This window comes from Leuciscus leuciscus (assembly GCF_965113295.1).
Source record: "Leuciscus leuciscus genome assembly, chromosome: 16".
Lineage (NCBI taxonomy): Eukaryota > Metazoa > Chordata > Actinopteri > Cypriniformes > Leuciscidae > Leuciscus > Leuciscus leuciscus.
This window is the reverse complement of record NC_138740.1, coordinates 34004036-34031482: the sequence shown is the minus strand read 5'-3', so window position 1 is coordinate 34031482 and position 27447 is coordinate 34004036. Positions and strand designations below refer to the sequence as shown.

The 27447-nt window shown below is 39.2% G+C and overlaps 1 protein-coding gene across 9 annotated transcripts in view; it reads left to right on the top strand.

Moving 5' to 3' along the window:
* add1 (adducin 1 (alpha)) overlaps positions 1-27447 on the top strand; it is a 47147-nt gene that overhangs the window by 12351 nt on the left and 7349 nt on the right. For 2 of the 9 annotated variants that reach the window (XM_082142128.1, XM_082142134.1), the window contains exons 2-16: positions 2315-2516; positions 7564-7726; positions 9895-10046; positions 10129-10209; positions 11256-11405; positions 12354-12497; positions 12619-12717; positions 13506-13679; positions 15142-15489; positions 20591-20686; positions 21560-21649; positions 21762-21779; positions 24609-24692; positions 25440-25596; positions 26781-27002. In XM_082142128.1, the coding sequence (XP_081998254.1) occupies positions 2322-2516; positions 7564-7726; positions 9895-10046; positions 10129-10209; positions 11256-11405; positions 12354-12497; positions 12619-12717; positions 13506-13679; positions 15142-15489; positions 20591-20686; positions 21560-21649; positions 21762-21779; positions 24609-24692; positions 25440-25596; positions 26781-27002 (2173 nt within the window). In that variant the 5' untranslated portion in view covers positions 2315-2321. The remainder of the gene's footprint in view (positions 1-2314; positions 2517-7563; positions 7727-9894; positions 10047-10128; positions 10210-11255; positions 11406-12353; positions 12498-12618; positions 12718-13505; positions 13680-15141; positions 15490-20590; positions 20687-21559; positions 21650-21761; positions 21780-24608; positions 24693-25439; positions 25597-26780; positions 27003-27447) is intronic. The other 7 variants (XM_082142133.1, XM_082142136.1, XM_082142130.1 and 4 more) reach the window with 6 other exon arrangements.

Below are 27447 nucleotides of genomic sequence, written 5' to 3'. Positions count from 1 at the left end.
CCTCTTGCTATTCTCCAACAACCATCACCCCCAATAATGATTGTTATAGCTATTATTAAAGTCTGAATTCTTGCATTGAATTCTTGCCGTCAGGATGAACTTTTTGTTGTCGTTCATTTTAACTCAGCAGCCATTATGATGTAGAGAAACGTGTTTGCATGTTTTAATTGTCCTGCTTCTGTACTGATTGAACGAGCTCATTTAGGGGGTTTAAGCTGAAATAGGACGAACGGTCTGCGAGACTCCTGGTGTTTCTGCAGACTGAGAGCAGAGCATCTGTCAGGAGCTCCAGGGTTTCATTACTCAATGCTGCAGTTATTTCCTGTGCTGGGGTGACATGAGCAGCCTGTGCTTGTTGACTTCATGCTGTAATAATGTGTTGCACTGGGCAGTTTGTGGCGTAGGTTCTGTAGCATCGGGTACATGTTCATGTGGCTTTGAAACATCAGCTTACAGAAACAAAACCACTTAGATGACATTAGACGATCAATAATGCCGAGTCAGACAGACTGTCTCCCTTTCCTTCTCTCTCTTTGCCTTAGCGTCATTGATTCTCCTGCAGATACTCGACACGAACGGCATTCTAATCAGAAATCTGAATGCATTTTAGAATTTTTATCTTGTTTTAATCTTAAAGTCCCCCTGTAGTCAATAATTGTACCCCTTAAAACTCATCTTTGATCACTCAAATTACATATTGAAAAATATCAAGGAAAATATTCATGCCTTAAAATATCTTGAATGTAACTCGACACCCTTGCCTCATTAAATATATGCGGTTTTATGAATACACAAATGAGCCTCGCCTCCACTCACTCACTCAGCTCAGAGATCCACTCGCTGACGATCACACATTGATCTGATTGGTTACAAGGTAGTTTGTGACGTCAGAAACACCAGCGATTTCAAACCGTGATTTCTTTGGTTCACTGCAGTTTTAAAGAGATAATACTCAGCAATGGTGTCGACTTATGAATTTACACATGGTTTGTCTTAAAGCACATTAAAAACACCACATAGTCACATAAACAACATTCAAATCTGGATTTTCACCACAGGTGGCCTGAATTTATCATAAGAGCAATTGCTTCTGCCATCCTGATTTTTGACTTTTTACTGCGTCTTATTTTCTGTGATATTAATACTGCATTATGTAGAGCTTAACTTGTTTTGATCCCAGAGAATTACTCTGTGTGGCTGCTAATGATGATGTAGTTGCTGTGACAACAGCAGGATCTGTTTGGGAGCTCAATGCCCCCTTGAACAGTCCCAGTGTCTTCCGTTCTCCTCCTCCTGAACATCATGCTTGTCTTGACTCTGCTTAATGGACTGAGAAAGCGCATTATGTCCAGAGCACTCGATAGTAAACAGCCCGTTATAACCACTCGTACACTCCCGCTGTGCAGCATTCTGTCTCCTATGCCCGTTTAAAATGACTCTCAGTGGGTGAATCTCATGTCCGGATCCCCCCCCCCCCCCCCCCCAAAAAAGGGAAATAATATGCAATGTTTTCCTTAGGATTTATTTTTCAGGGGGGGGGGGGGGTGGTAGACCCCCCAAAACTACTAGTGTGGCGGAGCGGGCATTTTATGGATACATGGTGTAACATTTTTAGTAATCAAAAAGTATGTCTTAATTAATTTTTAAAAAATTAAACAATTGTTAAACTTATAAAACATCTATTTATTTTTATTTTTCACACACATTCTGTGTTGTGTTTTTTCTGGTAATCAAATGAAGACATAAAACATTAACTTAATTTCTTTTAATCACATGAAATTAAACAAACTCTTTGTCAAATAACGTGCTGCACAATCAGCTTTACTGTTACAATTAAAACAAGCAAGAAAAATTCCTTAAAATAAAGTTTTGATGATAATTTATTTGTATTAGTGTTAGTATTATTATTGAGACGCATCTAAATTCTACTATACAACAATAATGTATTATAAAATAAAATACACTGTTATAAAAGAAGTCATAGAGTAGCTTTAAAGTAAAACTAGAGCATGTTTTGTTGATCGTAAGTATGTACTTTCATTTATGGCGCATAGTTAAAGTATGCAAATCCCCCCTGAACTTTGACCTCTGTTGCATTATTACTGTTGTTACTATTGGTGTAAATGTCAGATTTTGTTTGTATATATTGATTGTTTAAGAAAAAATTGTTAAATTATTGTAAACAATGTTTTGAATTGATTGTAATCAGAATTTTTTTTTTTTATTGAAATAATGTTGATTGCCATGGATATTGCCATTGCTGCTGATATAGAGTTGAATCATAGATAAATAAATAAACTGAGCTCTGTTGCAGGTGTGTGATGAACGGAGACTCAGGTGCAGGGGTGGTGACGGCCCCCCCTCCCACCAACCCCCCTCATAAGGAGCGTTACTTCGACCGTGTGGACGAGAGCAGCCCGGAGTACCAGAGAGAGAGGAACATGGCGCCCGACCTGCGGCAGGACTTCAACATGATGGAGCAGCGGAAGAGAGTCTCTATGATCCTGCAGAGTCCAGTGAGAACACAACACACACTTACAGAACGCATGAGCATGCATATACACTACTGCTTTTTTTAAAAACGTTTTCAAATGAAGTCTCTTCTGCTCACTAAGACTGCATTTATTTGATCAAAAATACAGTAAAAACAGTAAAAGGTAACACTTTATTTTAGTGTCCTTGTTTTGTTACATGTACTTACCATAGTAATAACTACTTACATGCAAGTAGCCCTCAACCAAACCCTAACCCTCTAGTAAGTACATGTAGTTGCTTAATATTACACAGTACTTAAATATATAGGTACACTGTAATAGGGGTGTCGAAATGAATCGTTTCTACGATGCATCGCGATTAGAGGTCGACCGATAGTGGATTTTACCGATAACGATAGCTAGGTTGGGCCATACTTGCCGATAACCGATTAATCCACCGATAGTTTTTAAAATTGATTCTGGATAAAAAAAACCCATAACACTCCAAGTAAAACAGTGCTGAACTTTATTATAAAAATAATAAAACTGTATTGAACCATGAAAACATGCTAAATGAAATAAATATATAAATATGAATAAATATTGAAGTCAATAAAAGACATTCATTCAAACTGAAACAAAAAGTAATACTCTAAATAACAAATAAAACCAGTAACATTAAAATGTAACTGTTTAACTGTTCTTTCAAGCCAACTTAATGAATAAAAAAGTAACAAAATTTGATCGGTAAAATATTTGAGCAATACAATTGCACCTTGATCATTCATGTTAGTTTGATAGTGCATTAACTATGGTTAACAAATAAAAACTTTAATTTAAATGTATATATTGTACTTAATATAAATGAGTACATGTTAATTAACAAATAATGAACAATACTTATACAGCAGTTATTAACCTTAGTTAATGTTACATATGGAATTTTACTGTAAGTGTTATCATTTCATATAAATCCAAACAGTCATGCTTAAAGATGGCCAACTTTAAATATCTACAACGCCAGAGCATTGAAATTACATAAATATTACATGTAGTCTCACACTTTTGCTTCTATTTTATAAACACTTGATGATTATCTAATCAAAATAACAAAATATGTATTAAAGTGATGATGAAAAAATAACCGAAATCGAATGCTTTTCTGATTTGTTTATATCTTTCTGTCGGCTGTATGAACATATCAGTTTGCTATCTTACGTCTCTAGCTTTAAATATGCAACTTTTCTGCATATTTAATGCATAAAAGTGACCAGCTCGATATAAACTAATGCAAATAGATGGTAACAATTGTGACATTAAACATTCGGGTCGGACGTTTATTTTTGTCAGTGTTTTAACCGCTTGAGGTACTATAGCGTCCTCTCAGCCTCGAAGGCAAACAAACATATTTTGTTGTGCTGTTCTTTCTCTACTAATGCAGCATTTAGTCAACAAATTAATCACTTTATAATGATATGAAAAAATGTAGTGTATACATAGGCTACCTTTTAGCTGTCGGTGCTTTAAACACGCATCTGATGTCAGCGCTCTCCACGCAGCGAGTGCTCTCAGTGCAGCACGCAGAATCACGTGTCGAAATAAACAACACGAGGCATCAGCGATAGTTTTTATTACACCTCTAGAGGCCGCTCTTGTACTGCATGATGCCAGCAGACCCTTCTCAGCTCTCTCTTACTGTGTAATGAATGACAGCGCGAGCTTCTCAGCCGCTCCAGTAACGGACGCAACCAGGAAAAACTATCGTTATGTATTTTTGCCGATAACGATAGTTCCACCAATCAACTATCGGTGCCGATTAATCGGCAAAACCGATGAATCGGTCGACCTCTAATCGCGATGCAGACGAGGACGATTCGGTATCGGTTCAGTAATAGACCATAACCGATTACAATGTACTGACGCTTTTCTGACGTCATTTGTTGCGTACGTGCTTTGTCTCGGTAGCATACAATGGCAGAGGAAGGTGAGACGCGAGTAGGGATGGGTACCGAAACCCGGTATTAAACGGCCCCGGTGCTGAATTTTGAAAGACCGCTGGATCGTTAAGCTCGGACGTTATCGGTTCTGCTGTCGGTACTGGAGAAATTATGAAAGTAGCCTACACGTGCTATTTATTATTGCTATTAAGAAATTATTATCTTGCGAATATATATTGAACCATTTGTCTGTGATGCATTTTTGCTAAAGAGAGAGAGAGAGAGAGAGTGTGTGTGTGTGTGTGTGTGTGTGTGAGAGAGAGAGAGAGAGCGAGAGCGAGCGATCTTTCACGCAAAGCCACGGCGCGCGCAACACAACAGCCCTGCTTAATGAGTGACGATGAGGACAGAACATTCAAAAGGTTACACTTTAGATCTTTGATATTAAACTAATTTTATTTTAGATTTAGATTTTGGCTTCCAATGATTATAAAAAAGAAGATATTTGAGGTGTAACCATTAAAAACTAATAACTAAGCCACATTCTCTCCAGCGCAACTTCCTTCCCTTCACAGAGCGATGCGCTGTCATTTCTCCCTAAAACCCCAAAGTAACGTCAGAATCTGCACGATCGGTGATTGTTGTAAAATGTAGTCTGTACTGTTGCTAAACTGCGGGACGCGTTTGATAATAAAAGGCTATTAAAAGTACCAAAATTGACGCAATAGACGCCGTTCCAAAATGCGGTGCACGCTCCGAAACACACCGCAACGAGACAAGCAACGTATATTTTGGGCTTCGTGTGCGCATCTAAACGATCAAATACACAAATATGTCAAAATGGCCGTCTTGGAGATTCACTTAAACAGTTTATTCACTTAAATACAGTTTATGTCTTAAATCGGCGTAAATAGTTGGGAGAAAATATGAGGCTTAATAATGATTAGATCTGCATTTGGTCTTAAAGAGGCAGCAGTCTAATAATCCTGCTGACGATTGCTCCATTAATGTGAATCAAACAACAAAAGGCAAAGAGAAAATCAGTCACAGCTCTTGAATGATATAAGCTTTAATCTATCTATGATAAACTATGCAGTGTTATTTTACATCTGACTTTATTAGATGTATTTTTAACCCATATTACTCCTGAACAGTAATGTCAGTGGACATTACTGAAATTAAAGCACTGGGTATATAATTTGTATATTTGTTTTATTGTATACTTTTTTTTTTTTTTGACCATGTGTTTGTACTTTGTTTTTGGCGTCCTGTCTGTCTATATAAAACACAAAAGCCTGCACCCTTCTGCATAACATACATGTTTTATTTGTTTTGTTAAAGCATTGCTTTTTCTTTTGCTATAGATATTTATTTTACATTTCAAAATATAAAGCAATATTAATTATGTTCTAAATTATTTTCCCCCCTTTTTTTAATATAACAAAAAGAACCGATAAGAATACCGTTAAAGTACCGGATCGATAAGGAGTATCGGTAAGAGTAGTAATACCGTTAAAACCTTAACGATACCCATCCCTAGACGCGAGTGTGAGAAAATTAAAAATGCTCCAACTACTTTAAAAGCCTACATCTGGGCACATTTCGGCTTTTATGAACAGCCTGGTAAGCACGACCTGCAGAAGACACGCGCTGTGTGCGCTCTCATGTCATGCACAAATAGAATATGCAGGAGGTAATACCACTAACTTGATAAACCACCCGCACCCGATGGTCAAATTACAATTATTCTGTGTTGTTACGCGTGATTATAAATGGATGATCGTCACTTTCAACAGCAGATTCGGCGACGGTTGATGCGCGCATCTTTAATGGTAGCATAACACACTGATTAATGAGCGCTGCTTTTAAATGAACATTTCTTTAAAACAACATTTATTTGACAGATTTTCCTTTTTTCAATGGCATAAACAAGCTTTACTCCCTTGAAACTTAAACTGGAATGTCACTGTTTCTGTCACTGCGACTTCCCGAACAGGCGAGCACACACACACACACGCGCACATCACTTTTGAAATAAAATTTTTAATTGAGGATGCGGTGCATCGTGATATCGAATTTAACTGAATCGATGACATGATAATCGTAATCGAACCGAACTGAACCGTGAGACCAGTGCAGGTTCACACCCCTACACTGTAACAGTGACACCTTAAAATAAAGTGTAACCCAGTAAAATTGAGAAATGTTAATTCAATTTAAATTAACTTTTCTATTTAAATATAAGCTGAATTTTCAGCATCTTTACTCCAGTCTTCAGTGTCACATGATCCTCCAGAAATCATTCTGATATGATATGATGCTCAAGAGATATTTATTATTATCAATGTTGAAAGCTGTTGCGCTGCTTCATATTTCTGGTGGTATCCATACAGTTCATTCAGCTCTCAATAAAAACCCCCTTGTGACTGATTTCTCAATATGCCCAGCAATCATGCGTGTGTGTGTGTGTGTGTGTGTGTGTGTGTGTGTGTGTGTGTGTGTGTGTGTGTGTGTGTGTGTGTGTGTGTGTGTGTGTGTGTGTGTGTGTGTGTGTGTGTGTGTGTGTGTGTGTGTGTGTGTGTGTGTGTGTGTGTGTGTGTGTGTGTGTGTGTGTGTGTGTGTGTGTGTGTGTGTGTGTGTGTGTGTGTGTGTAAGCACAGAGGGGATTCTGTTTATGCAAGCGGACGGTCAACGGAAGAATAAAGATGCTCTTTATTCAGGCAGAAATTGAGGGAGTGAAGGAACGGCAGCTGATTTTCAGCTCTTACGCTTTTTAGGCCCAGTACCATCAGCGATCTAGTGGTCGCTGTCAATGTTCCCTCTAATATTTTTCATATCGAAGTCAAGATCAAGTACATTTCCAATGGTTTGAAGGTGCTTAACTTTAGATGCTCATCTTTTGGAAATGGAGCATCTCAGGCAAATAAAAATGACAGAAAACAATATTGATGTAAATGTACAGAATAATATCTAAATATTTTCAGTATTGCAAGTTTTGAGATTCCAGGTTGCAGATCAAGAACCATTTTTAGTGTGTAACTCGTCCCGTACTGTGTGTGCTACAGACACGAATGATTCCTCAAGTCATTTCCAGAATGGGACCGTATAGTTCTGGCTGTAATTATATGTGTGTGTGTTCTCCTGTGTTTCAGGTGTTCTGTGATGAGCTGGAGTCTCTGATCCAGGATCAGATGAAGAAGGGGAAAACCCCCACCAGTTTGCTTGCCCTGCAGCAGATCGCTGACTTCATGACCACCAGCGTTCCCACCATGTACCCCGCCGCCCCGCAGGGAGGGATGGCTGCCCTCAACATGAGTGAGTGTGTGTGTGTGTGTGTGTGTGTGTGTGTGTGGGAATCCACTGCGTTAAGCCACAGTCACTCTAGACTTTGAGCACGCAAACTTTCTACTGGCACTGCAACAATCGTGATTCATCACATCACACTCATGACGTCTTTTTTTATAAACATAAATCCAACATTTAACAAATAATAATGAATCCAAAAAGTTAAAATATACAATCTGCTCCACTTTACTGTCTTGCCTTGACGTATCGACCTTCTATTCATTTATATACTTGGATCATTTTTATTCATTTTTTTATATATATATTTTCTGTTTTAATTTTTAGTCATGTTGTTGTGTCTGTAATTTAATAGTTTTTTTTATGTATGTATATTTCAATTTTATTATTTATATTTTTTGTTACTTTAGTACTTAATACTTAGCAATAATATTTTTAAACAAATTTTTATATAAATTTTAGTTATTTTTGTCATTTTGTGTTTTTGTCATTTGTATTAGTTTTTTAATTTCTTTTTTTTTTGTGTACTTTTTAGTTAGTTAGAGGTATAGCGGAGGATGTTTTACTTCCTGGTGGGTAACTTATACTATTGGTCCTCCTAATTGTCAATCATTCTGGTGAATCAATCAAACTTTTCAAAAAGTGGAGAGGGCGGGTCTTATCTAAAATTTGGAAAGATCCTCCGCTATACCTTTAAGCTAAATGAAAATAAGAAATGTTGCCGTGGCAAATAACTTTTGTTTAATTTCAGTTAATGTTTATTTTAGTTCAAGTAACGAATTATTAAAACATTTTAATGGTTTTAGTTTAAATTAATGATAACCCTGGTGTTCCACACTGAAAGTAAAGTACTACTTTAAAGCCACACCGTGGACTTTGTGACCTAAAGAGTTGACGCATACGAGTTATTTTAAATGATTCCTCAGGCCAATATACAGCGTTTGACACTATTAATGCTCCGATCGGGGCTGCCCTCTTGAAATACCGCCTATGTAAGTTTGGAGAAGACGGACCGTCGTTGGCCAGGTCATGTGACCTGGAGAACGTATCGCTTTACGGCCGTCACGTGACCATAGGCTCTGATATACTCATGGAGCTAAGGCATTTGCTACTATTTTCCCGCCTGCTCGGCTCGCGGACATGGCTGAGGCAATACATTTTTTTAAAACTCTCCCTCGTCGTCCTCCGCGTCCTCCTCGTCCTCCTCGTCCTCTCCCTGTTTCGGGAGAGGACTCTGAAGATTCTTCAAGCGGTGAAGAAAATGAGTGACAATAAAACGAACATCGGCATAAATGTGGATATATAATGTAATATTTACTGCGAAGTCTGGAAATCGTGTAACAAAACTGATATAAGTCACAACATAGCCTACTGCCGTTATTTGTAGGCTTCAGTTTCTTTGTCCTTTTACACATTCATATATGTGTGTATTATTATTAGTGGCTTATATGATTTTAGATACAAACGTGCATGTATTATTAGAGGCTTATATGATTTTAGATTCAAATTCATAGGTTACTACAGGAAAAACACAAATAAAACGATGTAAGTCCGATCTAAAGATAAAATGACTCCAAAACAAGCACAATAACAACTTAGTTTTAGGTACAAAACGTCTATAACCTGCTCCCGCCGATCGACTGTCCTGACCTGCACAGTTTATCTCCAACCCTAATCAAACACACCTGAAGCAACCAATTAACGTATTCAGGATCGCTTGAAAATTAAAGACATGTGTGTTTGATTGGAGATGAACTGTGCAGGACAGACGATCGGCAGGAGCAGGGTTGTGCACCCCTGGTCTATGCGACTTACCTGATCAGACATTATTTTCTGTTCACTTTTTGTGCAATTAATTTATTAAGTGGATGTCTTCTAGGCTTTTGCGACAGTGCTGCGGCGCTTGTGGCCTCTAGGGGCGCTAGACGTGAAAGTTACAGGTCTAGCGCCCCTAGCGCCCGCAAAAGTTCCGCGGTGTGGCTTTAAACAACAACTTCAGTGTTTTAAAGAACTCTACACCTATATATGTTTATGTATTAATGGTCCTAACAGACGTGTGTGTGTGTGTGTGTGTGTGTGTGTGTGTGTGTGTGTGTGTGTGTGTGTGTGTGTGTGTGTGTGTGTGTGTGTGTGTGTGTGTGTGTGTGTGTGTGTGTGTGTGTGTGTGTGTGTGTGTTTAGGTTTGGGGATGGTGACTCCAGTCAATGACCTGAGAGGTTCAGACTCCATCGCTTATGAGAAAGGAGAGAAGCTCTTGCGCTGTAAACTCGCTGCGTTTTACCGCCTGGCCGACCTCTTCGGCTGGTCTCAGCTCATCTACAACCACCTGACTGTGAGTGTGTCACAAATATATACAACACATCTCAGGACGTTTGATATGTGGCAGTACAATTTAAACCTCTCTGTCTCTTCAGGTCCGGCTGAACACCGAACAGGAGCGTTTTCTGGTTGTCCCGTTCGGTCTTCTGTTCAGTGAAGTCACGGCCTCCAGTCTGGTAACCCTGCCTTTGTTTTATCCCAACCATCTGATTGGCTCTTAGAACGTGACTGACATCAGGCTATTAAAGGTCCCGTTCTGCGTGATCCCATGTTTCAAACTTTAGTTAGTGTGTAATGTTGCTGTTAGAGCATAAATAATATCTGTAAAATTATAAAGCTCAAAGTTCAATGCCAAGCGAGATATTTTATTTAACAGAAGTTGACTACAAAAAACGGCTCGATTGGACTACATCCCTCTACTTCCTTCTTTAATGATGTCACTAGAACCGTTTCTTGACTAACCTCCGCCCACAGGAATGCTCCCTCAACTCTACTGGCTACTTGCGCACTTCTTATAACTTAGGCTACTGTGTTTACTCAGCTCTTACGGTGATTTTCTGAAGTAAAACTGACGCTTCATCTTTTGTGTGATGTACAATAAACTTTATTAAACTCATCAGTACATGTTTGATCATCATTCAGACAGCAGACTTGTAGGCTATTAATAAATAATGGATACATAGCCTACAAGCAGATGACAAATACGTTATAATAACCGTAATTAAACTACTAAACCCTACCTGTTTCATCTCTATACAGCACTCTGACTCTGTAGGCATTATTGTCCGACTCGAAATGAACGCCGTTACTGAGAGTTTCTGATATTATCATCATTCCGTGAGATGAATTTTTCCTGACAGACTGAGCGCGAGCTCATGAAGCTCCGCCCCCTGTGTCGTCCAGCAGCAGCTCATTTGCATTTAAAGGGCACACACTGAAACAGCTCGTTTTTCTGAGCCCCAAAAAATGTCAATTTAAACATGCTGTAAAAAATGATCTGTTGGGTATTTTGAGCTGAAACTTCACATACACACTCTGGGGACATCATAGACTTATTTTACATCTTGTGAAAAGGGGCATAAAACGGGACCTTTAATGCTTACTTATAATATTATTATTATTATTATTAAATGGTGTATTACCTGTAGGAAAATAATTAAATAGTTGTTCGGAGTAGCCAGCAGTTGTAACTTGTATTTATCAGCATTGTTTGTGTCCTCAGGTGAAGATCAACCTTCAGGGTGAGATCGTAGACCGAGGCAGCACGAATCTGGGCGTAAACCAGGCTGGCTTCACCCTCCACTCCGCCATCTATGCGGCCCGGCCCGACATCAAGTGCATCGTGCATATTCACACGCCCGCTGGCGCCGCGGTACGAGCCGGTTCATGACAAACTCAACAATCATCAACAATAAACGTTTGGGTCACACTTTCTGTTAGATGTCTTTAACTACTGTGTTCGTTGTATTGCAAAACCCTTGATGTGGGATATGGGTAAGGTTAGGGCAGGTTTGGTGGTACGGGTAAGTTTAAGAATGGGTTAAAGGGTAAGGGAATTAGAGATGTCATTACAGAATTTAATTACAGCTGTAATTACATGCAGGTATTTTTTTTTTAAATGAAAGTACAATGCAAAAACATGTAAACAATTAGTGCATTATATCAAATGATTCATTTAAATGATTGAAAATGGTAGTTAAAGACGCTTAATATAAAGTGGGACCAACTTTTTAATAAATAAATTAATTTAATTCCGATGCTTTTATCTAAAACTATTGCATACAGTCAAATATTAGCATAATATAGAAGCTTGTTTCCGCCATTGAATAAAAAATAATAATTAATTGCGACTTTTTATCTTACAATTCTGGCGTTTTTTCCTCTGAATTGCAAGTTTATATCTCGAGTTTATTAAGAATAAGTTGCAATTATCTTTTAAATTGATTTATTCCGTGGCGAATACAAGCTTCCATAGCATTATTAGCATAAAGAGATTTTTATTTTTTTGGTGACCAATGAAGAATTACACGCATCTTGTTTGTTCACATTTCACTTATTTTTATTTACAAATTGCAGCATTTTTACATAGTATTTGATCATTTAATTTTGAATTATGTTGTATTCGGATGGGTGTTTCATGTCCCATTTCGTTTTTAATAGACTTAAAATAATTCATTCTTGAATAAATGCATTTTGCAATATTTATTTATGCTCTCATTTCATTGCAATATTTCATGATAAACTTATTTCATGGTATATTTATTATAATTTGAACTGTTATATACCTTCATATTAATCATTTAAATCATTTGACCTCCAGGTGTCTGCTATGAAATGTGGTCTTCTGCCTATTTCACCCGAGGCTCTGGCGCTGGGCGAGGTGGCGTACCACGATTACCACGGTATCCTGGTGGACGAGGAGGAGAACGTCCTCATACAGAAGAACCTGGGTCCCAAGAGCAAGGTACCATATATACACACACAGAGATTAAACAGCTATATCAATTTCTGTCTGACTATAAGCCTAAGCTCTATCCAGTTTTATGTTGTGTAAATGTGTGATTGAGATAATTGTTTGTGTTCAGGTGTTGATTTTGAGGAATCATGGTCTGGTGTCTGTTGGAGAAACAGTTGAAGAGGCGTTTTACTACATTCACAACCTGGTCACAGCCTGTGAGATTCAGGTATCCATCAATTTAGCATTTTTAATGTGTGAAATTATTGTGTTTCCAGCAGGGCTTTAACCCTGTAAAGCTTGACATAATATAGTCAGAAAAATACAAAATTTTGTGGCACAAATCGTCTAATATTGTGAACATATTGAGAGAAAAAACCAACTCAATTTTTTATGGCCCAAACTGAGCAAAAATACTTAATTTGTTGTAGTTGCTGATATTTATTTGAACAAAAAGATAATTCTTATGCTTGTAATGTAAATTAATGAGAGCTTTATAACAGCAGACTACTTTCATGATATTATATATATATCAGTCACTAAATCTACCAATAATATGATTTAGTAAGATGATATTTAAATGCTTCTGTAGTTTTAAAACACATAATGCTATGAAATATAATGATGATTGAGAGATGAACAAATAAACCTTCCTCAAAAGCCTGATGATCATATTTCATACTTATGATTTTTCAAAAAAATGATGAAGTAAACCAAAATTTCCTCAATCCATTTCGCTCATCTTGAAATATTACTAACAATATCAAAGTTATTCTTTTGTTTACTTTTTATAAAAATCACTAAAGATTTCACAGCAAAAAGACACTATTATACTTAGATAATTATACTTAAAGGCCTTTTACCTGCTAAATAAAGGCTAAAATATCAATCGGACGACGGAAGGAATGTAGTAGATTGTGTGCAACAGGTTTTACAGCAAAGCTTTGATCGTTTATTAGGCCTTAGTTGATGCACTTGGCTTTATTAAATGTCAGTGTTTCCGGTCTGAAATTCCAGGTCCGCACCCTCGCCAGTGCGGGCGGTCCTGATAACCTGGTAATGTTGGACCCAGGCAAGTATAAATCTCGCCCACGCCACCTGGAGCCGGCTGGAGACGGGTCGAGCTCGCACCCGAAGTGGCAGATCGGGGAGCAGGAGTTTGAGGCCTTGATGAGGATGCTGGATAATCTGGTAAGCGAGAGAACAAACTCTGTTATTACTTTATCTTTTTTTTTTTGCTCATTTATTTATTTATTTATTTTCCCTTGGTTTTTAACAACTCAATAATGGTACCAGGATCTCCAGACAGCATTCACTAACTTATATGGTGTTTTCCGCCAAAGTTAAAGCTCAAGGGTTTATCTTCCTACAAGTGGAGAAATTAGTCAAAAGTATTGTAATTTCCCCATCGTAGTTTGAAGTAAAATTATTTCATTTATTTTACAGTGCATTTGTTTTACAATATATGTTATTGTCTCACAAAATCCTGTCGGAAAATCTGCATAGAGCAATTTATATTATATAGCAAATCTTGGCTGCGTGGTTGTTTATATCGTTGCAAAATGTAAACTGCATTATTGCACAGCTCTATATATAAAGTTGGACATATATTAAATCCAACTTTATCTGCATACATACAGTACACTTATACAAAGCTATATATACTATATAGCAAATCACATCTTTTATTTTGCTGCAAAATGTAATTATCATAACAGAGACCTTTATAAAAAGTTGGATATATAAGTATGTTCAACTTTATCTCCATACATACTGATATACTCACGTTAAGCGATATATAATATAATAAATCTCAGCTGCTTTATTGTTTGTATCATTGCAAAATTTAAAGTCTCCCTGTAGTCAATAGTTTTATCCCTTAAAACCCTTAATCACCAAAATGACTTGCAGTATTTAAATTTTTTTTTTCCTTGTAAAAGATTTATTCATGCCTTAAAATATCTTTAATGTAACTCGACACCCTTGCCTCATTTAGTATACACGGTTCTATGAATATGCAAATGAGTCCCGCCTCCACTCACTCACTCAGCTCAGAGCTCAAAAAGCGCTATATAAATAAAGGTGACTTGATTGGTTACAAGGTAGTTTGTGACGTCAGAAACACCAGCGATTTCAAACCGTGTTTTTGAATTGAGAAAATATTCAGCAATGGTGTCGACTTACGAATTTGCATATAGTTTGTCTTATAATCATATGGTCGTAAGCATATTAAAAACACCACATAGACAACATTAAAAGCTGGATTTTCACCACAGCAGGACTTTAACTATATTATCGCCCAACTCTAATCTGCTAAATCCAACTACAGTAGTCAACATCTGAAGTGGATCAAAACCTTTTCATCAAAGTTATACATGAATTTTGAACAATACCGTCTAATGTTGTTGACTACTGTAGAGTATATCATAAACACATCATGATTTTCTGTAAAGCTGCTTTGAAACCGTGTGTATTGTGAACATATTTGACTTGACTGGGTCTCTCTCTCTCTCTCTCTCTCTCTCTCTCTCTCTCTCTCTCTCTCTCTCTCTCTCTCTCTCTCTCTCTCTCTCTCTCTCTCTCTCTCCCTCTCCCTCTCCCTCTCCCTCTCTCTCTCTCTCTCTCCTCTCTCTCTCTCTCCCTCCCTCCACAGGGCTACAGGACTGGTTATCCGTACCGTTGCCCGGCGCTGCGTGATAAAGCTAAAAAGTACAGTGACGTTGAGATTCCCGCTTCAGCCACGGGCTACTCATACGCCGAGGACAGTGACTCGGGTGCACGCTCCCCGTTAAAGCACAGCTTTCAGCGGCAGCAGCGGGACAAGACTCGCTGGCTAGCCGCCGCGCGGCCCGATGAGTCGGCGGAGGAAGGCCAGGACGGCAGCGGTAGCCCCAAGGCGAAGACTAAGGTGTGGACGAACATAACACACGATCACGTGAAACCCTTGCTGCAGTCTCTCTCGTCCGGTGTCTGCGTGCCAAGCTGTATTACCAACTGCTTGGTCTGTGCCAACCTTATTGTTCATAGTTTAGAAACGTACTGCTACAGAGCCAGAGAGGGCGGCTGGTTAGCACCCCGACACCAGGGCAAGAAAACACCCCTTTACTCATACCCAAGCGGTTTTGGGCGTGTATGCCTTTTTCTTCGAGTGAAATGTTTGACAACCAAAGAAAATTGTCCTTTAGACTCGTTTTGTCCTGTAAATATACAGCTTTTTTCTCTCGGCTGACTTCTTAAGGCAAGGCACTACAGGTGAATAGGGAAAAAACATTACCGTAACACACCCTATGATATCTATTATCCATTGTGAACAAAAAGAAATGGTGTTACAAGTTTTGTTAATGTTTAACATATGCAAATGAGGCATTCATCTAATTAAATATGCGCTAATTTGCATACATTTCTTGAATAGAAATCTGAACATTGGATAAAGCCATGTTGAAAATTCTTGTTTCATTGACGTATTAAAAGTCAAAGTTTTACATTTCTCTTTTTATCACTCCATTAATCAGAAAATACTGTCAACAAGCCAGAAATAATCATTTGCACCAATTAATATATTAACAAAGCCCAGTGCAAAAACCTTCAGAATACAGAGAGTAATTGACTTACAGCATGTAATGATATGTATTGTAATTGAAATCTAAATATGCAAATAGATGAAGTGCAATAAAATAAACACTTTGTTTAGGATGTTTTCTTTCCACTAGTTTGAAACGACACTTTATGGAAGGCTAAATTGGTGAGATTTTAATTTTTTTGCTTGTAGTTCTTGTCTTAAGATTCTCACTGGGTTTGATCACTTGGTCCAGATTGCATTTCTTTAACTTATTAACTAACCTATTATCCTTAACCATCTGTTCTGGATCTTGCTTCCTCTGATTTCTCTCTAAGCAAGTATGTATGTCAATCACAGTGTCAGGCTCCTCCCCCTCTCTCACGATTGGTCGAAGGGGTGTCAGGGTTCTCTCCGGCTGCTCAGTGCATGCTGTGTTGCATGATTGATCAGATGCATTGTGGATCTTCTCCTGGGGGACCAGGAGGGTGTGGCATGTGCGCAAAGTGGGTGTGGCTAATCCTTTCTGCTGCTATGGATTTTCCTCCTGTTTCTGTTGTTTGTTTCATTTATTTCGCACCTCTTGTATTGTTTGTGTTTTAATGGAGCCGTTACTCCACATGAACGGTTTCCTCAGAGCAAACTAAGTAACTATCGCAGGAAGCCTTGTAGAGAGCCATTTGTGTGGATAATGTACTTACTGTGCACTTAGATGCAGTTATGAAGACAGCAAATACTGGAGTACAGTAGAAGACCTACAGTATGATCATTTATGAATGCTCTTTAGATAAAAGCCTGTCGCATTGGAAAGTTTTGGAGTGAACGGATGGATGAATCTCAAAAAAAAATTGTCATATTTCATCTAAAAATAATATAACAGAAAATATGAAATTCTACTTTGCATAGAGAAAATACCTTTTTTTTTTAGGACCGTTAAGATGTATTAGTTTTTCCATTTTGACATTATTTTAATGACAAATAAGCCCTGTGTTGTTGCATTTTAGCAGGCTACTAATGTGTGCTTAATTGCCATGAATATAATGTCATAAAAAAAAAAAAAATCTATTATCTTTAAGTTATACCTTTAAAAAAAGAAAAGAAAAATTGGTTTACTGATGTTAAACGATTTTAATGTAAGGCCAGATATAGATTTTATTTATTTTTTTAAGAAAAAATTCTCTCAAAAAAAAAAAAAAATTTTCTTTTCATATTTTTGCTACTTTCTTTCTTCTATCTGGCATAGCTTTAAATTACTAACAAATCTTTTAGTGTTTGGGTGAAATATGAGAGTTTTGTGAATTTTCTTTGAGTTTGAGCATGAAAATGCTTCCAAGAAAATAACAATAATTGTTAAGGCAATCAAGGAATATCAGAGAAAAAGGCAGGTTTTTGCCGCACATTCTGTGGGAGAAAAAGCTCGGCTGCTTATAATTCTGGAGTTGTGGCTTGCTGTTTTTATGACTCCATGTTTTTTCCTTAAAACGCTTAAAAACATTTGTGTTGGCTTTTTAATTCCTCTTTTCTATTTTTATGAGTTTCCTTTTCTTCTTTCTGAATTGGATTTACCTTTTCCTGAACTCTTCCTGCGCATGAGTGTATTTTAACTTTTCAAATTTCAAAATCATCCTAAAAAGAAAGGAAAAATCATTGGTTCATGAGTGGTTGTTAACTCTCCGAACGATTGTCTCTAGTTGGGGGAGAGCGTGTTGTGTTGTGGGGCTCTAAACGTGATCAGTGAGTATTTCATGTTTACGTGTTCATCCCATGTGCCCCGTTTCTCCAGCGCCCATACGGAAACCCTTCCTCATGACTTTATTTCATTTTGGTAAAAGCAAGAAACTCATTGGCTACTCATGCTATTCTTACCCAGGCCAAACGCTAACAGTCTTTGCTTCAGAAATATTTAGTACTCGCTCTTCATCTTTATTTGAATCCATGTATCAGAGCTTTTGGAGTAAACCTCTGAAACTTTAAGCTAAAACTTCATAAAATTAAGTTCATCTTGTACGTTTTAAGTATAGTTGGGCGTAATTCTGTCCTTCCTCAAAGAGTCTGTGTGAGTGCACGAATGATAGTGCGAGAGTGTGAGTGAGTGTGCAAGTGAGAGAGGGTGTGAGCGTGCGTGAGTGAGTGAGTGAGTGAGTGCGTGAGTGAGTGCGCGGGTGAGAGTGAGTGAGTGCGCGAGTGAGAGAGGGTGTGAGTAAGGGAGAGAGGGTGTGAGTAAGGGAGAGAGGGTGTGAGTAAGAGAGAGAGGGTGTGAGTAAGAGAGAGAGGGTGTGAGTAAGAGAGAGAGGGTGTGAGTAAGGGAGAGAGGGTGTGAGTAAGGGAGAGAGGGTGTGAGTAAGGGAGAGAGGGTGTGAGTAAGAGAGAGAGGGTGTGAGTAAGAGAGAGAGGGTGTGAGTAAGAGAGAGAGGGTGTGAGTAAGAGAGAGAGGGTGTGAGTAAGAGAGAGAGGGTGTGAGTAAGAGAGAGAGGGTGTGAGTAAGAGAGAGAGGGTGTGAGTAAGAGAGAGAGGGTGTGAGTAAGAGAGAGAGGGTGTGAGTAAGAGAGAGAGGGTGTGAGTAAGAGAGAGAGGGTGTGAGTAAGAGAGAGAGGGTGTGAGTAAGAGAGAGAGGGTGTGAGTAAGAGAGAGAGGGTGTGAGTAAGAGAGAGAGGGTGTGAGTAAGAGAGAGAGGGTGTGAGTAAGAGAGAGAGGGTGTGAGTAAGAGAGAGAGGGTGTGAGTAAGAGAGGGTGTGACTGCGTGCGAATGAGAGTGGGTGTGAGTGTGAGAGTGAGTGAGGGTGTGACTGCGTGCGAATGAGAGTGGGTGTGAGTGTGAGAGTGAGTGAGGGTGTGAGTGCGCAAGTGTGACTGCGTGCGAATGAGAGTGGGTGGTGTGAGTGTGAGAGTGAGTGAGGGTGTGAGTGCGCAAGTGTGACTGCGTGCGAATGAGAGTGGGTGTGAGAGTGAGTGAGGGTGTGAGTGCGCAAGTGAGAGAGGGTGTGAGTGAGAGAGGGTGTGAGTGAGTGAGAGAGGGTGTGAGTGAGAGAGAGGGTGTGAGTGCGTGAGTGAGAGGGTGTGAGTGAGTGAGAGGGTGTGTGTGAGTGAGTGAGTGAGAGGGTGTGAGTGAGTGAGTGAGAGGGTGTGAGTGAGTGAGTGAGAGGGTGTGAGTGAGTGAGTGAGAGGGTGTGAGTGAGTGAGTGAGAGGGTGTGAGTGAGTGAGTGAGTGAGAGGGTGTGAGAGTGCGCAAGTGAGGGTGAGAGAGAGAGGGTGTGAGTGAGTGCGTGAGAGTGCGCGAGTGAGAGAGGGTGTGAGTGAGAGAGGGTGTGAGTGAGAGAGGGTGTGAGTGAGAGAGGGTGTGAGTGAGAGAGGGTGTGAGTGAGAGAGGGTGTGAGTGAGAGAGGGTGTGAGTGAGAGAGGGTGTGAGTGAGAGAGGGTGTGAGTGAGAGAGGGTGTGAGTGAGAGAGGGTGTGAGTGAGAGAGGGTGTGCGAATGAGAGGGTGTGAGTGTGAGAGTGAGTGCGCGAGTGAGAGAGGGTGTGAGTGAGTGCGAGTGCGCGAGTGAGAGAGGGTGCGAGTGAGTGCGCGAGTGAGAGAGGGTGCGAGTGAGTGCGCGAGTGAGAGAGGGTGCGAGTGAGTGCGCGAGTGAGAGAGGGTGCGAGTGAGTGCGCGAGTGAGAGAGGGTGCGAGTGAGTGTGCAAGTGAGAGTGAGTGAGTAAGTGCGCGTGCGAGAGTGAGTGTCTGTGCGAGAGTGAGTGTCTGTGAGTGAGAGAGTGTCTTTGAGAGAGTGTCTGTGAGAGAGTGTCTGTGAGAGAGTGTCTGTGAGAGAGTGTCTGTGAGAGAGTGTGTCTCTGTCTGTCTGTCTGTGAGAGAGTGTGACTGTGAGAGACTGTGTGTGTGTGTGATGTTCCAGTATCTGAAGGGATTTTCTGGCTGTCCACTTACGCCTCTGTCCACTGCTAAACACACACCAGCTTCTGCCTCCTCACCCCACCTCACACCTGCCTCCCTCGTGGTCCATCATCCTCTTGAATCTTCTGTTTTTCTCTTTGTGTGTGTGTGCTCTTTTCTTTCTTTTTAGCATTTTCTGTCCTTACTATACGCCCAACGGCAGTATCAATGATGATGAGGGCCACGGCTGCCCCGGCACAGATGTCAAATTTAAGTTTATACATATTGATTTAGAATCATATTTATTGAGGTGATTGCCAACAAATGCAGATTCCAAGTAGTATAATATTATGTTAAATTGATATCATTTGAAAAGTTGATTCTTACTAATTAATTGCTTTGTGTGCAGAGGATTAGAGGAGTTTGGAATTTTTAGAATTTAGAATTCTTGTGATGACCACAGAGTTCCAAGTTTTCCCAAAGCAAACTGTATATCATCATTGGTTCGTTGCTCAGTGGACAATTATAATTTGACCAATAATGTTTCAGATCTGCTTTGTGTTCATTTCGTATTGTTTGAGAGGCATGAATTAAAACTTTTATTTGTTAAATATTTAATTTGGGTAAGTTTTCTTTCGTTTCGGTTTATTTGAATGGCTGTGCTTTGATAATTTCAGTGGACTAAGGAGGACAGTCTCCGACAGGGTGCTGTGGCCAATCAGTTTGTCCCGATGAACACCAACCCCAAAGAGGTCCAAGAGATGCGCAACAAGGTCTGAACCTTTTTTCCATGTAGATTTAAGACATTTCAGTGACGAGGAAGCACAAACTCTGGCCCTTCTAGCTGTTGTAAATGTCCTGTGTAGGGTTGGGAATTGAAAATCGATTCCAATTCTGGAATCGGATACTTGTTATAAAATGTAAATTTTGATTCCTCTTATCGATTCCTTTGTGAGTATTTAAATATGACTTAAAACAATTCAAGCGTGAGACAACTCTCGCCCTGTTTTCTGTGGTGTGGGCATGTCTGTGTACATGTACATGTAAATGTGTAACTGTATTGAGCAACTCTGTAAAGTGTTAAACTGTAAAGTGACAGCAGCCTAATACTCCTTCTGCCGTCTCTATAGCAACACTAATCAAACAACACAAGACACAGAGAAAATTCACTCGTTCTTGGCTGAATAACTTCTGTAACTATATTTGTAATGTTAATTTTGTTTTATAAAGTGCAGCGTTTTTACATTTGATCAGTTTCTGTACCTAAAAATCTTTATTTTATTTGTATCTTTGTTCAGTTGTATCTGTGTTGTAGTTGCTCATTTTTATTTGTTCTTTTTTAGTGTTTACTTGTCTTTAATAATGCTTGAAATTGATATTAGTTAGGCTAGGTGTTTTAGGCTTGGTATTTTTAAACCACAGACAAAGTGTTCTTTAGCCTGTTGATTTTTGTTCATGATATTCAATTACAATTAAATATTTTGCAATAAGACTAAATGTGAATGATATCTAAGTTTAAAAAAAAAAAAATTTCTCATTGGAATCGATAAGAATCGGAATCGTTAAAATTCAAACGACACCCAACCCTAGTCCTGTGACGATCTTTAATGGTGATTTCGTGTTAACAGTGACTTTTCTTTCGTCAGATCCGTGACCAGAATCTGCAGGACAAAAAGACGGCAGGGCCTCAGTCGCAGGTGCTCACAGGCTCCATGGTGGACCGTTCGTTCGTCCAGGTGAGTCTCACGCACATCTGCACACTCCTGTTCCTCCCATTGGATCCAACATATTCTGTTCCCAACGTTATTTCCGTGTGTGTAACCGTTTAATTGTGTCTTTTGACCCCAGAGAGTGACTATATGGCACGTAAGTAAACCACACGACCAGCAAGCCAGAGCTGTGTCCATTTTCTTTTTCTTTTGATTGGTTTGCAGTGCCATGTTTGCCCTTTTTCTTTCATTTTGTTTGGTTCATTGACTGTAATAGAAACTCTACAGGATGATACTGTTGTAACACATGCAATTATAATTCTGCACGTCTCACGTGACGTTTGCCGTGCTGAGCTGCTAATCTAGACCAGTTCATTTATTAGTCTGTATACTGTACTTTTTTTCTCTCTTTTTTATATTAATAATTATATTTATTTTACTACAAGATAATTAATTAAATTAATTTATTGGTAAATCATTTATTTTATTTTTAGGCAATTAAAAAGAGTCATTTTTAAAAAGTCGTCTTTTAATGCATTTAATGATCAAAAACACCACTGTCTGACATGCTGATATGCTTTAACATCACATATTAACTAACGATACATAAGTAGTTAGCTATCGTAATTCATATCTGACTTCCACTCACTGTTTTAACGGAAGCATAAACCATTGCTTAACAACACCAGAGTTCATGTTAGATCTGTCTTGAATGATTTATACGTTTATACATATGGAGGTTTCATTTTTACTTCCATAAACCTCCGGATGATCTCTATAGTCATTTTTTTTAAACACCCTAAACACTTTAAAAGAGAAATTTCAGATGCAGAAGTGTGTTTTTGCCACTAACCATCAGATCATTCATCTAAACCACCCGAGTGCAGCAACACTATTCCAAACCAGAAATCTTCAGGCCTTTGAATATGGTTTCTGCTGAACGCATATATTGTACATTTACATATTTGTATTCATTTCTCCTGACCAATCACATGGTCACCAGTCGCAGCAGTATGAATCTGTGTGTGGTTTGACTAGCACACATATGTTTGGTTTCTGGTGTTGCAGTGCATGACTCTGAGCCATGAAATCACGTCTCGCTCTAGCCTGCCCATACGCTTCTTTAGGAAATGCTTTCTGCATGTCTAGTGTGTGTGTGTGTGTGTGTGTGCTTGAGTGTGTGTGCTTGAGCGTGTGTAAATAATAATAAACAAATTACAAGCATAGATACAATAGAGCAAAGACAGATAAAAGAAGCAGTGCTTTGTTTTTCAGGGAAATTAACTATTCAGGTACAGACATTGAATAATCAAATGTAAAATAATACTCTTAGGGCCCTTTCACACCTACCTTGTTTGGTCCGGATTTTCTGACTTTTCAGTTTGATCAGAATCAAAATTACAGGTGTGAAACCTCCGCTGGACCACGATCCGGACCAAACAGACGACATTTGGTCCGACGAAAAGAGTTTGTCTCGGTCCGGATCAAACTGAACAAAGGTTTGGTTCGTTTCTAGTGTGAAAGCATTTTCTGTATGGTTCAGACTTTCAGACCATTTACAGGAAGTTCCGGTGGTTCCTGCGTAGCCTAAACAACTGAAGAAGAATATTTATATGCAGATCTGTCAGTCCTGCCCACTGCGTTTCTTCCAGCACACACACACACACACACACATATTTGTCCTGCCGGCGACGATAAAATGTTTGCACAACGAGGACGTTCATTTGGCGAATTTGAACTAGCCTCGAGTATAGTTGGTGCTGCAGGGAGTAATGCCATAATAATGAAAGTATAGTGGCAACGATATGCGTCTGTTCATTCATTCTTGTCAAAGTTACTCACCGAATTGACAACACGCTGACGTCATACGCACGTCCGTTTACAAACCAATCAATGTCGAGATGCAGCCCACATAGATGATGACGACAGGACGCAAGTACGTCATGTAAAGTTCTTTAGTGCGCTCGCATAATTGCAATGTGAAACCAAACCAAAACTAACCGAATGAATACAATGTATCAAAACATGACCTTTGGTTCGGACCTTGGTGCGACTCTCAGGTGTGAAAACGCCCTTAATTATTTGAATCATATTTAATCTATAAATTTAAGACTGCAGTTTATCTTTGTTAAAGCTACAAAAGTGTTTATTTTTTGTTGTTTGATTAACTTTGGTGACACAAACAGTTGCTGGTATATTGGGCTACTGTCACTTTAAGACGAATGCACGTAACCAATACCATGCATACGTTTTCTTTCTCTGTTTACAACTCATAACTGACAATTTGACTTAAATTTCCGTGCACATGTCCGTTCAAGTACAAATAGATAAAAAAGGGATCAGGTGTTCACAAGCTTCACGTGCTGTCTGCGTGGCTCTGTGCGCGCACACAAGTTCCAGTCTTTTTGCACTTGATGTTTAAACTGACAGGACTTTAAAACACATGAAAATGATAATCTGTCACTCTATAATGGCTAAACTTTGCATTAATCCGTGAATCACAGGCGTTATGGAGCGGGGAGCAGCTGGCCTGTACGGATCATTGATCAACAACGAAGTTCAGACCCTATATTACATCGCACATCGCGATCTCGATGCTAAAACAATACATCGTGCAGCCCTACTTGAGCGTGTGTGTGCTTGAGCGTGTGTGTGTGTGTGCACTTGAGCTTGAGTGTGTGCGTGTGTGAGAGCTAGAGATTGCATTGTGTCAATGAATGTCCTCACAAAAATAGATGTTCAAGAATGTGTGGTCTTCTGCTTGTATGCATTGGTTCTGGCTTGCCTCATTAGTGTGTGTGTGTGTGTGTGTGTGTGTGTGTGTGTGTGTGTGTGTGTGTGTGTGTGTGTGTGTGTGTGTGTGTGTGTGTGTGTGTGTGTGTGTGTGTGTGTGTGTGTGTGTGTGTGTGTGTGTGTGTGTGTGTGTGTGTGTGTGGTCAGTATTTGTACTGGGCTTGTGCGCTGCTCACCAGCTCTACTGTTTCAGGACGCTCCACTCTCTGACTGTACGGACTCTATTGATGGCATTGACACTTCAGAGAGCTTTAGTCCTTCTAGGTCTATTCGAAAGGTACATCCTGCGATAATACTGAAATGTTTGATAACATCAAACCACACACAGTTTCAATACTCTCTTGCTTTACACTGAGGAAAAAGACAGGAACATTCAGGGCCTTTTGAGTCTGCACTGATGATTTCAAAACCAATGTCAGATGTGTATTGATATTAATTATGGCAGATTAATTTGACACAAACAAGGAAGTGAGGATCCAAAAGTACATCCAATATGTTATACCTTCAGGTCACGTTTTCCCATTTGTTTACAAGTCTATATTTTTAATGTTTTCCCATGTACAGTTTTTGTGGTCCACTTGATATTTGTGAAAAGATGTATTCTAAATGTAAATCTAAAAACAAATGTGTACTTTTATCGCTCACAGCCTGGTTTGTGTTTGTGTTGCAATAAATGTTGCATCCTTTGATTAACGTCTTAACTGGGATTTGAGTTTCAATAATGATAAGACTGAATAACAAGGCTTTTATAATAAAAGATGAATACCAATTTAAGTGGGATACTTGAGCTTTATCTTCTATCATTCTTTATACTTTTTCATTACAAAAAAAACAGCATCTAGTTCATCTCAAACTCTAATTGGAGACATTTATGAAGCCATTTGGATGTTGAGTGTCCCACTAGTATTCGCTCTATTTAATATCATTTATGAGAAACTAAATTTGCTTGACCTAAATGCTTTTTTCATTTTTAGAAAGATAGGAGTGCTTAAACGGTGTTGTTTTGTCCTCTTTTGGCCCGCAGGGGGAGCTAGTGACCGCATCTAAAGCCATCATTGAGAAGGAGTACCAACCGCGGGTCGTCGTCAGTAAAACTGGACCAAACCCCTTCAACAAGTTCACAGACCAGGATCTGGAGGAGTATCGCAAGGAAGTGGAGCTCAAGCAGAAAGTCCCAGAAGGTAAGAACACTACAAATCGCAGATCAACACACAATTCTCCTCGCAGAAACTGATATGGATGCCAAGAACGTCCTGTAATGCTGCCCGAAGTCCTCCTGATAAGTGTCATTTTAGAATCATTTTAGTTAGTTTCATGTTTTACACTAGCTTTTTGTCTCACAAAATGTTTTATGAGGACCCCCCCCAGTACACATGAACAATAGTGTGTGTGTGTGTGTGTGTGTGTGTGTGTGTGTGTGTGTGTGTGTGTGTGTGTGTGTGTGTGTGTGTGTGTGTGTGTGTGTGTGTGTGTGTGTATATATATATACACTACCGTTCAAAAGTTTGGGGTCAGTAAGATTTTATGTTTTTAAAAGAAGTATCTTCTGCTCACCAAGGCTGCATTTATTTGATAATAAACAATAAAAAAAAAAACAGTAATATTGTGAAATATTATGACAATTTAAAATGTTTTCTATTTTAATATATTTTAAACTGTAATTTATTCCTGTGATCAAAGCTGAATGTTCAGCATCATTACTCCAGTCTTCAGTGTCACATGATTCTTCACAAATCATTCTAATATGATGATTTGATGCTCAAGAAACATTTATGATTATTATCAGTGTTGAAAACAGTTGTGTACAATTTTTTTTTTTCAAAATTCTTTGATGAATAGAAAGTTCAACAGAACAGTATGACACTGAAGACTGGAGTAATGATGCTGAAAATTCAGCTTTGATCACAGGAATAAATTACACTTAACTATATATTCACATATAAAACAGCTGATTTACATTGGAATAATATTTCACAATATCTGTTTTTGTTTGTATTTTTAATCAAATAAATGCAGCCTTTGTGAGCAGAAGAGACTTCTTTTAAAAGATTGCAAAATCTTACTGACCCCAAACTTTTGAACGGTAGTATATATATATATAAACTGTTTTGACACCCTTTATAAATTCTTACTAGTAAATGTGGTCCAGTGTGAAATAAATTAAAAGCATGAATTGTTGTGCTCATACATTTGTCTAAAACATTTAAAAAAAAGCATAAGTAATGTTTTCTGAACAAACCACCTCTTCTGTTGACCAACTCCGGAGTGCAAAGTTTATGAGTTTAGATTATTGCAATCGCACATGAATCCTGCAGCCCAACAGCGCCACCGCAGGTCAGGAGAGAAACTGTTGTATTGCATTTAGCACAGGTTCGTGAGTCTGGCTCAGACGTCCCACAGGAGGATCCGAGGGCCACCACGGCCCCGCCACCCTCCATAATCCCCAGCCGCGGCACTGAATCTGGGGGCCCGTCGGGTCACGACACCCCGGCGGATCCTCCACGGTCCCCTCATAAGGAGTTTCACTCTGCGGTTCTGAAGGCTCTGGGCTGTGACCCGGAGCCGGAGCGGGACGGGACGCCTGCAGGTACCCCTGCATCTGCCTGAGGAGGGCCTCTCTTTCTGGGGTGTATTCTGACTTTGCTGGGCTCTTTCTTTCTTGCTGTCTCTTGCTGTCCCCTGGTTTCAAACCTTGGTGATCCGACATGCTTTGTTCTCGCCCCAGCCTGCGTCCCACAAACACCCTGCTCTGGATCTGTGAATAAAGACCCTCGTCAGCTCTTCCACTCTCAGTCCTGGACTGAAAGTCACCTGCGGGCTCCTCGCTGTCCTCTCAAGTGGGATTCGCTCCTCTGCTTGTTGTGGTTTAATTGGATATTCTTGTACTAATAAACCTGACTGTGGCGTCTCTGAATCTGAGCTGAGATTTGACTAAATGTGGATGTGCTGATGGTGAAAATCCTCCTTATGTCCTGTTTCTTGGTTCTCTAGCATTTTTTTCAGTGGTTTTCCCTTTTACTTTATAATGCAGA